Source organism: Moschus berezovskii, chromosome 15 (genome assembly GCF_049115385.1).
Source record: "Moschus berezovskii isolate FMDL1 chromosome 15, NW_MosBer_1.0, whole genome shotgun sequence".
NCBI classification, from domain to species: domain Eukaryota; kingdom Metazoa; phylum Chordata; class Mammalia; order Artiodactyla; family Moschidae; genus Moschus; species Moschus berezovskii.
Window position 1 is genome coordinate 62,870,855 of NC_142474.1, and position 19,188 is coordinate 62,890,042.

A 19,188-nucleotide genomic window follows, 5' to 3' on the forward strand; every position below is an offset into this window, starting at 1 on the left:
CACGATAACGTGATCACTGACCTAGAGCCAGACATCTTGGAATGTGAGGTCAAGTGGGCCTTAGAAAGCATCACTATGAACAAAGCTAGTGGTGGTGATGAAATTCCAGTTGAGCTATTTCAAATCTTGAAAGATGATGCTGTTGAACATTAAGGCCCTCAAATCTAACAATTAAAAATATCATGTTCACAGTTTAAAAGTTTTGTTTTTGTTTCTGCTATTTTTTTTTAATAGTTTCTAAGTAACTTGGAACTCTTTCAGTTCTTTGTTTAAATAGTTTCTCTTTTCATTAAGAGAACACATCAGAGAACTCCATTTCATCCTAAATTTTGAACTGAAGAAACTGTCCCTGAAAGAAGTGTCTTAAACCAGTAGAACAGAGTATAATTACCTGCATAGATGTTAATCATCGTGAACTTCTTTAATAACGAAATACCAACTGGCTTTAGCATTTAACTACTCGTAGACTTAATGGTATGCAGGTCAGGAAGCAACAGTCAGAACTGTACATGGAACAACCGACTGGTTCCAAATAGGAAAAGGAGTGCGTCAAGGCTGTATATTGTCACCTTGCTTATTTAACTTATATGCAGAGTACATCATGAGGAACGCTGGGCTGGAAGAAGCACAAGCTGGAATCAGGATTGCTGGGAGAAATATCAATAATCTCAGATATGCAGATGACACTACCCTTATGGCAGAAAGTGAAGAGGAACTCAAAAGCCTCGTGATGAAAGTGAAAGAGGAGAGTGAAAATGTTGGCTTGAAGCTCAACATTCAGAAAACAAAGATCATGGCATCTGGTCCCATCACTTCATGGGAAATAGATGGAAAAACAGTGGAGACAGCGTCAGACTTTATTTTTTTGGGCTCCAAAATCACTGCAGATGCTGATTGCAGCCATGAAATTAAAAGACGCTTACTCCTTGGAAGGAAAGTTATGACCAACCTTGATAGTATATTAAAAAGCAGAGACATTACTTTGCCAACAAAGGTCCGTCTAGTCAAGGCTATGGTTTTTCCCGTGGTCATGTATGGATGTGAGAGTTGGACTGTGAAGAAAGCTGATCGCCGAAGAATTGATGCTTTTGAACTGTGGTGTTGGAGAAGACTCTTGAGAGTCCCTTGTACCGCAAGGAGATCCAACCAGTCCATTCTAAGGGAGATCGATCCTGGGTGTTCATTGGAAGGACTGATGCTAAAGCTGAAACTGCAATACTTTGGCCACCTCATGCGACGAGTTGTCTCACTGGAAAAAGACTCTGATGCTGGGAAAGGTTGGGGGCGGGAGGAGAAGGGGACGACCGAGAATGAGATGGCTGGATGGCATCACCGACTCTGTGGACATGAGTTTGAGTGAACTCCGGGAGTTGGTGATGGATAGGGAGGCCTGGCATGCTGTGATTCATGGGGTCGCGGAGAGTCGGACACGACTGAGCGACTGAACTGAACTGAGACATTTAATGTGCTTCACTGTTGTATGCTGGGCTGAAGTAGGCATTTCATGGAAGAGAATTCTTTCTACCCTATCTCTCTTCTCACTTCTGGTTCCTATAAAATTTTTTGAAGTTAAAAGCTGACCATGTGACAACTTCCTGCTGTTATTGTCTTCTTTTTAAATAATATGCACTGTTTACATGAATTTTTTAGAAGAGAGTATTTTTATTATTTACATACAAATCAAAATGTGAGATCTATTTTGAGAATTGTAAATGACTTTAATATACATGCTGTTGCCATTTTCTTTTATTTTTCTTTGTGAATAAATCTTATTTTAGACTTATTGATTCAGAATGTATGCATCAGTATAAGAAAAAAGCCCAGAGACTATGATTAAAAATTTTTTAATTAAGTTACTGATACTGATATCTAATTTTAAAAAGAGACTCATGACTTAATGAAATTGTGACTTTGTTTTAAATGTGTAAGCATTTAGCTTCAAATTTTCTTTGCATTCTTTATGGTTTTTGCATTTCTGTTGTCATATAATGTATCTTTTTATACTTAATTTGATTCCCTCAATTGTCCTTGACACTGGTATAGCAAGTATTTTTATTTTCATTTTATCCATGTGAAAATCAAGGCTCAGTTACTTAAAGTCCTCTTGAAGGTCACAAGACCAACAAGTGAAAGAATCCAGGTCATTTGACTCCAGAGCTCTTTCCAAAATTACATGCAGGTCATTACAATGTCTTGTAGGCTATTAGTTAAGCAGAGGACCAGCTAATTTAATTAAACTGGACAAAGAGAAAATAACATCAAATGAACCCTAGAATTAACTGGAACATGATTTCTTATCCTTAAAGGAAGTCTCATCTTTCATCTGACAAGTTAGTCATAAAGGCAACTTAGCTGAATTGTTTTCATAATTCAATTAGTAAGAAGACAGAAATTCATTAGCACAAGCCAAAAAAACCGTATTATATGTACAGATTAAAGACATTTGGATCTACTTAAAATATTAAGTTAAGATGGGTGAAATTCAGACTATATATTATCAATCTGTAGGAAATTATTTGGTTTTACAAATCTTTGAATAAAATGGAAACAAAAAATTGGCTATATCAGTCCTTTTGATTTTGTAATTTCTCAATCTTTTCCAGTTATGTTCTTTTAATGATTCATATTTTATAGACAGCTTTCAAAGAAATACTTCAAGTAGTTAGTAAGAAGCATGCATTCCTAATACCTTCCTTACCATTTAAAGGGAAGAGGGGTGGGATGGGGAGGGAGATGGGGGGGAGGTTCAAAAGAGAGGGGATATATGTATACCTGTGGCTGATTCATGTTGAGGTTTGACAGAAAACAGCAAAATTCTGTAAAGCAATTATCCTTCAATAAAAAATAAATTAAAAAACCGGAAGATATCTTTTTAAAAATATGGCTCCAATATGGTATCAAAACATGTGGGAAGACAGGATAAAAGAAAAAAGATTGATAGTATTGGAAACCACACAACCATGACTAAAAAAGAAAATGAAGTGTCTGTAGGAAGTAAAGAGCATGAATGCTCGGAAATCTGGTTCATTCCTTTCTAGAAATATTTTCTTTCTGTGGTCTCTGGAAACACATGTAAAACAGTATATAAATTAAAGAGTTTCCCAGTAAATTTCAAACAGTAATATTCTTGTTTCATAGAAAGAATATAAAAAGGATTTGGAAAATGAAATAAAAGGGAAAGGAATGGAGCTTAATTCTGAAGTACTTGATATTCAAAGAGCAAAACGAGCATCTGAAATGACTAGTGAGGTGAGTTCATTTATTTAATGATTGAGAATATATGAATTTTCAGCTGATTTCCTTGTCTGTAAGTCTTTCTCATAGATTGTAAAGTTGACCTTTGGACAAAATGGACTTAAACTGTGCAGGTCCACTTATGCATACTTTTCAATAGTAAATTCTGCAGTCCTCCACGGTCCATGGTTGAATCTGTGAATGCCGAGGAACCTCAGATGTGGAGGAACCTCTCATGTGGAGGGCTGACGATAAGTAATAGGGGAATTAACCCTCTTGTTGTTTGTGTTAACTGTATATAAATGTTCTGCAGCTTTTATGTGTAAGATGGTAGTAAGCAGTTGTGTCCTAGTAATCTTTTTGCAATCAACGAATTCCTTTAAAAAAGTGATACTCGGCATCTCCTATGTGGTATGAGAAAAATGAAGATTTCCTTATTTCAGAAAAAAATTCTATATACTTAACCAAAATAATTGAATAAGATTTAATGTCATCTTTTAAACTAGTGACAGACAGATTAGGAAGGTGGTCTGTTAGTAACTACAGTTTGAAAGTTCACAGGCTCACTGGCTGTCCCAGTCCTTCTCTAGCTACTGAGTCCACTTAAACCTCAAATGAAAGTGGCCGTCACTCACTTTACATGAAATTTTTAAGAATGAAGTGCCTCTGAAGTGCTATAAGTCCTTTAATCCTTGTGTTATCTCAGTACTTTGATAGCAAATAATGACACTGTCTTTGAGGAGAGTCTCACTGACTTTAACAGTGAAGAAATATAAGACTTTATCCACATATGTCAATAAACCATGGTGATGATAATCCCAATGATGATGTTGATGTGATTGTATTAGTCAGGTTGCAAATGATAGAAACCCAAGTCAGACCTGATTAAGAAACTGTTTTGGTTTGAGAACAGAAATCTGAGGATCACATTCAGGTTGGAATTTGAATGCTGTCCCTTTTCCTTCATCTCTCTCTTCTTTTATCTTCACTCTTGCTTTGTTCTTGAGAGGCTGTTTCTATGTGATGGCACCTCTTCATGACAGTCATGTCTGACTCTTTGCGACCCCATGGACTATATATTCTGTGGAATTCTTCAGGCCAGAATACTGGAATGGGTAGCCTTTCCCTTCTCCAGGGGATCTTCCCAACCCAGGAGTTGAACCGGGGTCTCCTGCAGGCAGATGTTTTACAAATTGAGCCATTAGGGAAGCGCCCTCTTCATGACAGGATAACTCATATCTGTGGCCACTAATCCCAGTAGGAAGTGAGCATCTGTTTGCTTACAATACAATTAAGGTCTAAGGATTGAGTCTTACTGAGTCACCTTCTGTCTTGTGCCCAGACTCAACCCAATCATTCTCTCTGGAGTCAGAGGAATGTCATGTGCTGATGATCTAGTATGGTTCTCACGGTCACTATTGTTCAGTTCATTTTCTAGTAGTTTAATGGTGTTTTAAGTATAAAATATTCTAAATTGATATGTGTTTTTTAAAGATTTATATTCATTTTTGGCTTGTGTTTTTTACATACATTAAAAGAAATATTAAAAGCATTTTAGTGAAATTAAAAATATATGTAGGAAAAATCACACTCACCCCAGAACAACCCACCCAGAGTTGATGGATTGAGAGAGGTTAGAGGTAATTCCTTAAGGGAAAATCGTGGAACTTTTTGCCAGAAGAGGCAGAAACAACACTGTCCACCGTGATGTCTTTGACTAACATTGTCACCATGCTTATCTATAGCAGTAACTTTCTATAAATTTTTTTCTGTTGTGGGTGATATATCTAGTGACATTCAGAGTTCAATTTTGTAAATTACTTATCAGTAATACTTGGGAAAGGTTTTTTAAACTCTCAGTGGCAGAGTTCATCCAAAGAGAGTTGATGGCAAGACAGTGGCAGAAGCACCAATAAACCAGGCCTTAGCTTGTGGATATAGGAGTAAAAAACTGGAAAAAAGCTATCAGTTACTGAAAACCCACTCTGTTCTGGACAGCAGGCTACATGCAGTCTCAATGATCCTGCACAGAGGAACTATAATCCTCATTTTGCAGATGAGTAAACCAGAAATGTGAAGAAACAGTCCTAGGATCACACACATGGCCACGAGAGCTCTGACCTCAAAGTCAGTCTTCTTTCTAAAACATCAACTCAATTAAACTTGCCTTCCAATCCTTCTGGCCCCAAGACAGTTGTCATGAAGACTGTCAACTGACAGTTGCCTATTTTATACAGGAAAAATCTTGAGAGTGTATATACTCTTCTCCACTGAGGACAGTGAATCTAGTTCTCAGCAGTTCAGAAAATTTAGGTCTAGGTGATCATTCATAGTACAAAGTAAGCTCTGTTTTCTTCTTTAAAAAAAAAAAACACGTTTAGCCATTTTTGGTATCATTGAATACAGATATGTCTTTGTCCCCTCAGTGTCTGAGTATTGCAAAATGTGGCTTTTTTATAGAAAGAATACAAGAAAGACCTGGAATCAGAAATTAAAGGGAAGGGAATGCGAGTTGGCGCTGACACCCTTGGAATTCAGCATGCCAAAAGAGCTTCCGAGATAGCGAGTGAGGTGAGTGTTGAGAGTGACTGATATAGACCTTGAGGCTCCTACTTTGGAACTTGACAGATCATAAGAACAAACTGATTAATACATGGACTTTTTCACAGCTTTCTGTGACTAGTTTAACAGTTTGGAATGGAAACCATTCACAATCATCATGCTTACTGGAAAAATTTACAGTTTCTGCTTTGCTCATTAACTTCAAGTATGTCAAAGAAAACTTGGAGAAGGGCATTTTAATAGAACACACAGACACAGACACGGATACTCTTTTTTACTTTATCCCATAATACAAGTTTCATGTTAATTTTACTCTATGATTAATATTTTCATACCATTTTTTTTTAAGGATGGATCATGTGCTACTTGGCGCATTTCATTTCCAGCTATGTGAGCAGAACTTGAAAATCACACATTGATATTGTAACATGATGATGCTATTTTTGTTTGTATGGTTGTGTGTTCTCAAAATATGCTCTGTTGACCTCAACAGTGTGTCTGAAATTTCTGTAGATTCAGTATTTTGTGTTGAAGTGCATTCATCTAAAACCATTTCTTCTTCATGTAATACATGAACGACAGGATATTGAAGTTTTGTCTTAGATGCTATAATGTGATAGATATAAAATAGCAAAGTTGTAGGAGTCAGATCTTATATGTATTTTTCGAATGAAATAGCCCAGAATCCGGAGAAGGCAATGGCACCCCACTTGCCTGGAAAATCCCATGGACGGAGGAGCCTGGTAGGCTGCAGTCCATGAGGTCGCTAAGCGTCAAACACGACTGAGCGACTTCACTTTCATGTGTTGGAGAAGGAAATGGCAACCCACTCCAGTGTTCTTGCCTGGAGAATCCCAGGGACGGGGGAGCCTGGTAGGAGGCCGTCTATGGGGTCACACAGAGTCGGACACGACTGAAGTGACTTAGCAGCAGCAGCAGCCCAGAATCAGTTCTGCCTCTCTTGAACTCCCCCAGAAATTTTGAAAATATAGAAGGGCTACTGGAGCAGAGAGTGTTTGGGAAGAGATGATTTAGAAGAAACACGTGGAAAGCGAAAGTTGGGGTGCAGGCTAAGGGGTGCAGCTCCTGTACCTTAAGGCTGGCTGGGGTTGAGGCTCCAGTAGCGCCACTCTGAGAGCTACGATGTGACACTTGCAGTTAGGCAGAGCTGGCTTAGGACTGACTCCCACCCAGGGAATCTGAGGCTGAGAAGTAGCTGAATAACTACCAGGGGAGTTACTGCTGTGCTGAGATCTGCCTCCATCCCCAGGGTTAGATACTGGCCAGGGGAATGGGATGGTGATAACTTTCTTTCAGATAAAGAAACTAGGGATGGCGTAGAATTCTTGACCAAAAGGGATTCCATTTAGAAATGGTGGGAGTGGGGTGGGAGGATGCATGCTGAACAGAGACTCGAAAACATTCTGCCCCTAATTCTACCCCTAATTCTGTCATCCTCCTGAGAGATAGCCATTGTTAGGAATTTTCTGTAGAGCCTTCCAGATCTAGTTTTCTGTGTATATAGGTAACTATACATTTGTGCAAGGAACTGAAAAAATAAATAAATACGATGTACTTTGTGCTTGCTTTTCTCACTGAGTATTATGGACCCTTTTCCATGTTCAGTTCAGTTCAGATCAGTCACTCAGTCATGTTCGACTCTTTGAAACACCATGGACTGCAGCACTCCAGGCCTCCCTGTCCATCACCAAATCCTGGAGTTTACTTAGACTTTTGTCCATTTAGTCGGTGGTACCATCTAACCATCTCATCCTCTGTCATCCCCTTCTCTTCCCACCTTTAATCTTTCCCAGCATCAGGGTCTTTTCCAGTGAGTCATTTATTCGCATCAGATGGCCAAAGTATTGGAGTTTCAACTTCAACATCAGCCCTTGCAAAGAATATTCCGGACTGATTTCCTTTAGGATGGACTGGTTGGATCTCCTTGCAGCCCAAGGGGCTCTCAAGAGTCTTCTCCAACACCAAAGTTCAAAAGCATCAATTCTTTGGTGCTCAGCTTTCTTCACAGTCCAACTCTCACATCCATACATGACTACTGGAAGAACCATAGTTTTGACTGGAAGGACGTTTGTTGGCAAAGTAATGTCTCTGCTTTTTATTATGTTGTCTAGGTTGGTCATAGCTTTTCTTCCAAGGAGTAAGCGAATTTTAATTTCATGACTGCAGCCACCATCTGCAGTGATTTTGGAGCCCCCCAAAATAAAGTCTGTCACTGGTTCCACTGTTTTCCCATCTATTTGCCATGAAGTGATGGGACTGGATGCCATGACTTAGTTTTCTGAATGTTGAGTTTTAAGGCAACTTTTTCACTCTCCTCTTTCACTTTCATCAAGAGGCTCTTTAGTTCTTCTTCACTTTCTGCCATAAGGGTGATGTCATCTGCATATCTGAGGTTATTGATATTTCTCCTGGCAATCTTGATTCCAGCTTGGGTTTCATCCAGCCGAACATTTCTCATGATGTCCTCTGCATATAAGTTAAATAAGCAGGGTGACAATATACAGCCTTGACGTACTCCTTGCCCGATTTGGAAGCAGTCTGTTGTTCCATGTCTAGTTCTCACTGTTGCTTCCTGACCTGCATACAGATTTCTCAGGAGGCAGGTCAGGTGGCCTGGTATTCCCATCTCTTTCAGAATTTTCCACAGTTTATTGTGATCCACACAGTCAAAGGCTTTGGCATAATCAATAAAGCAGAAGTAGATGTTTTTCTGGAACTCTCTTGCTTTTTCAGTGATCCAACGGATGTTGGCAATTTGATCTCTGGTTCCTCTGCCTTTTCTAAATCCAGCTTGAACATCTGGAAGTTCACGGTTCACATACTGTTGAAGCCTGGCTTGAAGAATGTTGAGCATTACTTTACTAGTGTGTGAGATGAATGCAATTATGCAGTTGTTTGAGCATCCTTTGGCATTGTCTTTCTTAGGATTGTAAATGAAAACTGACCTTTTCCAGTCCTGTGGCCACTGCTGAGTTTTCTAAATTTGCTGGCATATTGAGTGCAGCACTTTCACAGTGCTTTTTAGGATTTGAAATAGTCCGACTGGAATTCCGTCACTTCCACTACCTTTTTTCGTAGTGATGCTTCCTAAGGCCCCCTTGACTTTGCATTCTAGGATGTCTGGCTCTAGGTGAGTGATCACACTGTCATGATTATCGGGGTTGTGAAGATCTTTTTGGTATAGTTCCTCTATGTATTCTTGCCACCTCTTCTTAATATTTTCTGCTTCTTAATATCTTCTTTTCCATGTTACTTCATATAATTCTACCTCATTGTTATAGAAAAATTGTGTTCTGTAACATGGATATAAATATGCAACCATTTGCCTTTAATGTCCCATAGGCATTACCACATGTCAATGACACTTAAATGTATTATAACATAACATACTGAAAATCCTCATTTTTTTCCTTGGAGCTGCTTCCTTCTTTCACCACTTCCTTTGCAAGTGGTGTCAGTGAAATCCCAGAAGTTACTTTGATTCCTCTTGTCAGCAAGTTTTATTGACTCCACAACAATAATGATTTCCTAGATCCATCTACCTCTCCCCACTTTTGTCCAAGCCACCATCTCTGTCTCCTGGATCATTGCAATAGCTTCCTAAACAAGATTCTGCCTCCAACATTCACCTCATTCTCAACCCAGAAGCCAGAACAATCCTTGAAGAGTTAAGTTTTCTGATTTTTCCCACTGAAAACTCTCCAGTGGTTTCCAGTCATGTACAGAATGGGCACCATACTCCTTGCTCTGGTATGGTGCCATACTCCCCCTCCTGCTCATTCTCAACCCCTGTAGCCTTCTTCTCCTGCTCATCATATTCTAGCCTTAAAAGCTCCAGGCTGGCTGCACCTCCACAAGTTTTACGGTCTTTGTACAGCTCTGTTTCTTCCTGAAAGTACTTCCCCTTGTCTTTGCATGGGTGGCTGTTTCTTGTCCTTCCTTTCTTAGATTTATTAGTACTTCCTTATGGTGGCCTCCTTGGGCTTCTGAGTAACTGACTACCTGCTGCTGCTGCTGCTGCTAAGTCGCCTCAGTCGTGTGTGACTCTGTGCGACCCCATAGACGTCAGCCCACCAGGCTCCCCCGTCCCTGGGATTCTCCAGGCAAGAACACTGGAGTGCGTTGCCATTTCCTTCTCCAATGCATGAAAGTGAAAAGTGAAAGTGAAGTCACTCAGTGGTGTCCGACTCTTAGTGACCCCATGGACTACAGCCCACCAGGTTCCTCCATCCATGGGATTTTCCAGGCAAGAGTACTGGAGTGGGATGCCATTGCCTTCTCCGAACTGACTATCTAGCAACTATCAAATCCCTACTTATATTTTTTGTTATTTTTGTTATTATGAAGAGAGTGCAATATCCATTATTCGTTCAAGGTCCTGGATTGGACTGTGGGGGTGGGATGGGGAATTTGGAGCTGGAGAAGAGTCTTCACAATCATCCTCATAGGACTGAACTTGAAGACAAAAGAAAGTGTACTTTCTCTGGAGAAAATAATGTGGAAAGAAAAGAAATTTTGCATTTCACACTTTTACCTAAGAATCTTCTATGACATATTCCTTTTATGACAAGTTGGAGTGTTGCATGTCTCCTTAGAATGGTAATACATTAGTTTATTCAGAGATACACTGATTGAGATGTCTCTGTGTACCTTAGGACTGTATTCAGTTGACACTTGAACAACACAAGACATTAATTCCCATATAACTTATGCTCTGCTCTCTACATCCATGGTTTCTCCACACCCACAGGTTGAATCAACCACAGACCATGTAGTGCTGTAGTAGTTACTATTGAAAAATATCACCATACAAGTGAAGCTGCACAGTTCAAACCCATGTTGTTCAAGACTCAAACTCACTAGGAAAATGGTGCATTTTGGTTATAGAGAACCCACAGGAAAAACAGGCCTTGAAGAGTCAGCTGTACTGTGGCCCAGATCAATTCTGGTGATGCTGTATCTTTGTCATCCAGAGTCTCATTTGCATGTAATTATAGCTATGTTGCATTTTGCTCAAATGACAGGTTCTCAAGTCCTTTTCAACCAGACTTCAGGACTTTGCTATAGTTCAGCGTTTGTTTTTTCCAGTAAAGTGAATGTGCTATATTGTTAGACAGATGACTTCTCACAGTTCAACTTTCCTGGTGGGCTTGACCATGTGACTTTCATTAAAAAATCTGACTCAGGCTCTTGGAACATAGATGTCATCATGCTTTTAAGTTTTTCTAAGTTGTAAGATACTTTATTATGCATCAATATTAGCTGATGTGACTAGAGTCCATGTAGTCTGTTTATGTGCTTTTGAATGCTTTTAGATTTGAAAATTCATATTGGAAATATTAAATGACATATTTCTACCATGGATTTTGGTAATCTATGATCAATAATACCTCAGTTTCTACATATATTGTCTTTTTTTTAATTAAAAAATTTATTTTTATTTTTTAAATTTTAATTGGAGGCTAATTACTTTATAATATTGTATTGGTTTTGCCATACATTGACATTAATCCACCACTGGTGTACATGTGTTTCCCATCTTGAACCCCCCTCCCACCTCCCTCTTCATATCATCCCTCTGGGTCATCCCATATATTATCTTTCAAATGAAGTGTTTTGCTTTTGGGCCTTAGCTAAAAACAGAGCTTTTTACAGGCATAGTGATAATTTAATATTATTAGTTTGAAAGTTAAACATTTTTACTTGGATGTTTAACTTTATTATTATTTCACTTCAGGAAAGTGAAACTGAGACTGTAAGTCAGTGAAAATAGGCAGATTTATGTGTAGCAGACTTATGGGTAGATAGTAAATAGCATATCTCTAGATTGAAATTTTTGTTTACAGCTTCTCTAAATTTACAACATCACAAATAAGCAAAGCAAGATTTACTTTATAGCATGGAATCACAAATTTTGACTATGTCAGCATTATAGGAAATAATTGTTTTTGAAGAAATTTAATAGGATATAGTCAGTAGTTTCCTTTTAACATGATTTTCATTGAAGAATAACATACAGAAAAAATGTTCAATTATAGGAATAAGAATAATCAGTAGCTTTAAAATGTGACAAGAGTATCTTAAGACAGTTGTGTCTGTGTAATCATGACATTTTATAGGTAATAGATAACCCAGATCAAAAAAGCAGATAATTTTTATTGTTCTTGTGACCCAACAGTAGAGGAATTCTTGGGCATGGCTTAATCTAGGACTTAACACAGTGTGATTCTGTTTTCATTTCTGACTTTCTCTTCTCAGGCAGGTTTTCTTCTCCCATTTGCAAGGAGGCACATGGCAGCTCCCAGGGCTGCAAACTTCTCTACTCATGTCAAGAAGGAAAGAAAAGTCTCTTGATACATTGTGTGGAAAGACAAACCTTCCTTTCCTCAAATGTACCAATCATGAAAGGCCAGGGGTGGGGTATAATTATTTTCTTCAGCCCAGTAGGGTCCTTGCACTCGGGCCAGTCTCAGCCAAGTTGGAGGGCTTAGAACAGGAAGCAGCGAGTTGCCCAGTGACAAATCAAGGAGCAAATGAAGGAAAAACAGGAGTGAGGTTCCAGGAGGCAACCAGCAGTTATTCACTACAGAATGAGATATGACAATTTTTAAAAACAAATACATATTTAATTGTTTTCAAAGTATAACCTTTTGTCAACTAGTCAATAACAATGTAACACATGTATTATAAAGTTAAGTATATATTATCTTCCATAAGAGATATAACTATACTTTAATATAGTCTATTTACTATGGACTGGGGCTTTTGCCAGTAAAGATGAGAATATTCCAATGGCTAATAAGCACATGAAAGGATGCTGAGCATCATTACCATCAGTGAAATGCAAAAGAGAGCCACAACAATATATTGCTTCACACCCACTAAAAGGCTAGGATAAAAAAACACAGATTATAGAAGGTGTTAGTGAAGTTGTAAAGAAATCAGAACCCTTCTTGTATATTGCTGCTAGGATTGTAAGATGGAATACCCACTTTGGAAAACAGTTTAGCAGTTCCTCAAAAGGCTGAACAGTTACCATATGACCCAGCAATTTCATTTCTAGGTTATATATTCAAGAGAAATGAAAACTTATGAATGTAATATTTTTGTACTCACATTTTATTGATATTCATCGAGTTTTATATTAACCAATATTTTATCACTTTATTGAAATATAAAATATTTTCCTTCACCTCCCTCTGTTTTCTTTCTTAAGTCAGGTTAGCAGAAAAAAAGCTGCCTGAGTCCTTGTGGTCACTCCAAGTTGTGTTCTGCTGCAAATTAAGTCTTTGTCGTTTCCTAGAAAAAAAGAAGTGAATTTAGGTCCAGTTTATTTCTAAAAGCCATGATCTTGACATCAAAAATGACATCAAGCTTTTCAATGAAGATTTTCAAATTATTGTAAGGCCCTAATTTCAGGTTTTTTTTTTCTGCAGAAAGATTATAAAAGAGATCTGGAGACTGAAATTAGAGGGAAAGGCATGCAGGTGAGCACAGACACTCTTGATATCCAGAGAGCCAAGAAAGCATCCGAAATGGCCAGCCAGGTAAGAAACTAATGGGACACAAAGTTTAAAACAAACACATCAAATTCTGTACAGAAAAATATAAATGATGTTTCCACACGTGTGACATTGAGATTCAAACATGTAAATATCTGCGTTGCTGTGGAAAGCCATGCAAAGCTCTGAAGATTGTTTTCTGTTCTTTTAGAAAGAATATAAGAAAGACTTAGAAAATGAAATTAAAGGGAAAGGAATGCAAGTAAGCATGGATATCCTGGATATGCTTCGAGCCAAGAGGGCATCTGAAATCTATAGCCAGGTTGGTAGAGAATGAAGATGCTCAGGATAATATATTCTAATATCCCATCACCTTCTGCTCTGTGTGTCTCTATGATTTGTGTCTTTTTGAGGGCTTTCTTTTCAAAGTCATGCGACGAGTTGACTCACTGGAAAAGACTCTGATGCTGGGAAAGGTTGGGGGCGGGAGGAGAAGGGGACGGCAGAGAATGAGATAGCTGGATGGCATCACCGACTCTGTGGACATGAGTTTGAGTGAACTCCGGGAGTTGCTGATGGACAGGGAGGCTTGGCGTGCTGTGATTCATGGGGTCGCGGAGAGTCGGACACGACTGAGCGACTGAACTGAACTGAACTGAACTTTATTATAAAGTAACCACTGACCAAACTTGATTATCTCAATAATGAAAGGGACAACTGCTGTAGATTCAGCTCAACAAACATTATTGAGCATCAGAGCATCCCTATTAGGTCTCTCTGTTTTGAGGCCAAGGACATTTTGACCTTTTTATTTCCATTTATTTTATTCCATTGTGAACTTGGCTCTAATGCTTATCCTGCAAAAAAATACAAAGAATTTTCTTTTATCTACTTCATCATACATATTTTAATTTAAATAAACAACTTAAACTAAGAATAAGTTAAACTGTACAAGGTATAAGGTGAAATTGAAGATTAACCAAAATTTAATGTAAGATCTAAGTTTTGTTGATAAAATTTAATTTGCCAAGTGTATCTGTGACAAGTCCACCAGAAAACTGGATATAAGAGAAATAATGACCACACAAGAAAGTATATAATGGAAGAAAAAAGTTATTGATAAAATCTGATTTGAGCAAAGTTATTCATTAGTGAATAATTTATTTGCTATAATATTTGTTACAAAAAGAATGAATCCCAATGAAAAAGTAGTATAGGGGAATGAAAAAAAAAGGCAATGAAGAGATTGGATTTGGCTAATGGGGTTTATGTTGAAATAACTTTTAACAAAGTTTGGCCAAATTTGTCAAAATTCTGACTAACAAGCAAGGAATTGAAACATCCACTGGTTCAAAATGAGAGTGTCACAGGACTCAGGTTTACGGGTAGTCACGCAGGGATTCAATCTTGAGATACAAGTGGTGAGTAAAGGAAAGATAGCTTTACTGAGGAGGCCAGCAATCCTGGGGAGAAGGTGGACTCATGTCCCAAAGAACCAACTGTCCCTTGCTATCAGGGGCAAGAGTTTTTTAAGGGGAACTTGAGGGGTGTATAGGCAAAGGGAGTTGGTGCTGGACAGGGAAGCCTGGTGTGCTGCAGTCCATGGGGTTGCAAAGAGTCAGACACGACTGAGCAACTCAACTGAGGCAAAGGGAGGAGGCCTGTGAGCAGAGAAGAGTCAGTTCTGACAGTCGTCTTGAAATTGATCATGTGGTGGTCTGATCAGTGTCATCTTGATTGTTTTAAGTGCAGTTAGTCTTCAGTTCCAAGATTGGTTCGTTTCCATTTCCTTGAGTCCAGTTTTCAAAATTGCAGGATCGCAAACAGTCGGACACGACTGAGCGACTGAACTGAACTGATGTCATGGCAATAGTCTGTTTCATCATGTAGTTAACTTCTTCCACCTGGTGGAGGTTTCAGCATTTACAAAACATCTTAAAGGATATGACTGAAAATATTCTCTATAGCTCTTGAGGAAAAACTAAAGGTCCTTGACTTTGTTTAATGACTAAATTTTATTTGGTCTTGTTTCATTGCTTTCCTTTGTTTCCATATTTCTAAATTCTCTGATGAAATTTATTCTCTGACTAAAGTTTTTCTGTAGACAAGAGACAGGTGGAGGTAATGGGGGAGTGGAGTCTCTCCTGAGAAGTCCCCATGGGGTCCTGCTCCACTTCAAGGATATCATGATGCTAGAATTAAGTATTTATCAAAGGAACGGCCAGCTTCTCAGCCTTCTTCAGTGACAGAGCAGTTGAGATGCTCCTGAAGTGTGTTCATCTGTCCTCAGTGTCTCATGATGGCACACGAACTTGGAGAAGTTGACGCTAGTTGTATCAGCTAAACCAAAAATCATAGATTATTAAAACGGGCATATTGCCGTTTGATTCAGTGGAGAAAACTTGGCAAACTCATTCACACATTCAGTAGATACTTCTTGAACACACTTTTACATGCAAAATTAGACATCGATTTTTGCCTTTGGGGAACTACTAGGTAATCTAATTATCAAATAATCATGCGAATATAGTTTGACAAATTATGATATGTCCTACCAGAAAGTAAAGATAACCAAAGTAAACCTTTCCCATAGGAAATGGTGCTGAGTCGTTAGAATTCCTGCTTTAATTTAACAGTGTTGATTTTCTGAGTGTGATATGAGGGTACATCTGATTTTAAAGAACTTTAGTTATTTGAGATACAAGGGAATGTTTAAAAGGGTTTAATGATGTTGTAGTGCATTTCAACGTGAACAATATTCTCCTTCCTTAACAAGCAGCAGTATGCCATACAGTTACCTTCACTGACTTTGGAACCAGAGTGGCTGGGTTTAAATCCTGGTTCTGACGCTTAGCTAGTGCCTCAGTTTCCCCAAGAGTGGATAATAATACCTCTTGTGGGGTTATCTTTCTCTAATCTTCTAGGAGATATCTGTCATTCAGCAGGTAGCCATTCTGGACTTCAGCCTTGTTGCCTTGCCTTCACTGTCATGCTGTCCAAAGAAAGGCCGGGGCTGGAAGCTTCTCCTGTGACTCACTAGGGCCCACATTAGCACCGCTTCCTTTTTACTCCACTGCTGGAGTTGCTTTCCTGTTTCTCCACTGCTGGAAAGCCTTCCTTGCCCTGCACTCAGGTTTTGGGCAGCGCCAAGCCTCCCAGGATCTCCAGGATTCTATTTCACAAAGGAAAAGACTGGAGGCTTAGGTGTGGGGTCAAGAGCTACAAAGGGTGCAGCCTTGCAGACCAGAGCCTGTCTCTCCAGTTTGGCCTCTGGACACTCTGTTCCCCATCCCAACCCTAGGACCCTGCAACACTGCCTGCCCTCAGCCCACCATGGCTTTATTGCCCCCTTCCCTCTCCTTGTTATTGACAACCTTCCCCAAGTTTTGGGACCCAAAACCCCTGAGCCCCTGCACCCCGCCAACCCTCGCCTCTGGTGCTAGCTGAAGCTGGAATACCAGACCACCTGACCTGCCTCCTGAGAAATCTGTATGCATGTCAAGAAGCAAACAGTTAGAACTGAACATGGAACAACAGACTGGTTCCAAATTGAGAAAGGAGTATGTCAAGGTTGTATGTTGTCCACCCTGCTTATTTAACTTATATGCAGAGTACATCATGAGAAATGCCGGGCTGGATGAAGCCCAAGCTGGAATCAAGATAGCTGGGAGAAATATCAATAACCTCAGATATGCAGATAACACTACTCTTATGGCAGAAAGTGAAGAAGAACTAAAGAGCCTCTTGATGAAAGTGAAAGAGGAGAGTGAAAAAGTTGGCTTAAGGCTCAACATTCAGAAAACTAAGATCATGGCATCCAGTCCCATCACTTCTTGGCAAATAGATAGGGAAACAGTGGAAACAGTGACAGAATTTATTTTGGGGGGCTCCCGAATCACTGCTGATGGTGACTACAGCCATGAAATTAAAAGACACTTCCTCCTTGGAAGGAAAGTTATGACCAACCTAGACAGCATATTAAAAAACAGAGACATTACTTTACCAACAAAGGTCCATCTAGTCAAGGCTATAGTTTTTTCAGTAGTCATATATGGATGTGAGAGTTGGACTGTAAAGAAGGCTGAGCGCCGAAGAATTGATGCTTTTGAACTGTGGTGTTGGAGGAGACTCTTGAGAGTCCCTTGGACTGCAAGGAGATCCAACCAGTCCATCCTAAAGGAAATTAGTCCTGAATATTCATTGGAAGGACTGATACTGAAGCTGAAACGCCAATACTTTGGCCACCTGATGTGAAGAGTTGACTCATTTGAAAAGACCCTGTTGTTGGGAAGGATTGAAGGCGGGAGGAGAAGGGGTCAACAGAGGATGAGATGGTTGGATGGCATCACCAACTCAATAGACACGAGTTTGAGTAAACTCTGGGAGTTGGTGACACACAGGGAGGCCTGGTGTGCTGCAGTCCATGGGGTTGCAAAGAGTCAGACACGACTGAGCGACTGAACTGAACTACTGTGTAAATGCTGGCACTAGTAGAAGGTATTGTAGGATATATCTGAGCTCATAATAGTACATTTAGTAGCAAAAGGAAAATTGAGATTTATATCTCTAGTATGAAATACTAGTACCTTTTCCTTAGTCAAATGTATCTTTATCTGAAGTAGGAAGCAAAGTATAAATCTAGAAGCATGAAGACAAGTAAGCAAAGAGAGTCAGGTTACTGGTAGGAGTTATAAGGGCTATTTTGAACAAGAACTGGACCTGCTCATGAGAGAGTAGGTTCTAGGCTTAGGACTTCCATAGAGGTCAGGCCGTCCCAGGGTGTTCAAATAGTCTTGAGTGGGAACCATTGCCTGAGAGAAGGTGAATGTGTTTTCCTAGACTGTTTGCTTACTCTGTTCGCATATGCTGTTTATTTTTACTGTTGCGTAAATACATCATAGAGTTGGACAAGACTGAGTGACTGAGCACACACACACAAACACATCCACAACTGATTTGAATCCTAAGGTATAATTTAGAGCATGTTGACTTCCCTTGTGGTTCAACTGGTAAAGAATCCACCTGCAATGAGGGAGACCTGGGTTCAAGCCCTGGGTTGGGAAGATGCCCTGGAGACGGGAAAGGTGACCCACTCCAGTATTCTGGTCTGGAGAATTCCATGGACTGTATAGTCCATGGGGTTTCAAAGAGTCGGACACAACTGAGTGACTTTCACTTTCAGGTATAGCAGAGTTGGAAAAAGTGGCACCATTTTCTCTTTGTCTCTGTCTTTCTTGAATATGGCACACAGAGTTTCAGATTCACATTCACTTTATATTTTTAGAAAAAGTATAAAGATGAGGCAGAGAAGATGCTTTCTAGCTATTCTCCTGTGGCAGATACTCCTGAAATTCAGAGAATTAAGACAACTCAACAAAACATTAGTGCGGTGAGTAGCCATTGTCTCTTTCCAGTTGTCACCTTGAAATGATGTTTTGATAACCCTGTATACGAGACAGCAATTGAGACACAGATGTATAGAACAGTCTTTGGGACTCTGTGGGAGAGGGTGAGGGTGGGACGATTTGGGAGAATGGCATTGAAACATGTATGTTGTCATATGTGAAACGAATCACCAGTTCAGGGTCGATGCATGTTACAGGATGCTCGGGGCTGGTGTGCGGGGATGACCCAGAGGGAGGATAAAGGGAGGAGGGAGGTGGGAGGGGGGTTCAGGAGGGGGAACTCATGTAACCCGGGGTGGATTCATGTCAATGTATGGCAAAACCAACCAATATAATATTGTAAAATAAAAAAAAAAGAAAAAAAATATGAAAGGGGGCCTTTGTTCCTCAGTCTGATTTTTTTGTTGTCTTGCTTGAATTTTCTGTCAAATGCCTATCTTTCCTTCTTTAAAATCATTAGAACA

The 19,188-nt window shown here is 39.5% G+C and overlaps 1 protein-coding gene across 1 annotated transcript in view; it reads left to right on the top strand.

The window, feature by feature from the left end:
- The window catches only part of NEBL (nebulette), a 130,443-nt gene that overhangs the window by 54,393 nt on the left and 56,862 nt on the right, over positions 1 to 19,188 (top strand). Inside the window, exons 13-17 of the mRNA XM_055428212.2 lie at positions 3,139 to 3,249; positions 5,695 to 5,805; positions 13,254 to 13,364; positions 13,531 to 13,641; positions 18,604 to 18,708. Of these exons, the coding sequence (XP_055284187.2) occupies positions 3,139 to 3,249; positions 5,695 to 5,805; positions 13,254 to 13,364; positions 13,531 to 13,641; positions 18,604 to 18,708 (549 nt within the window). The remainder of the gene's footprint in view (positions 1 to 3,138; positions 3,250 to 5,694; positions 5,806 to 13,253; positions 13,365 to 13,530; positions 13,642 to 18,603; positions 18,709 to 19,188) is intronic.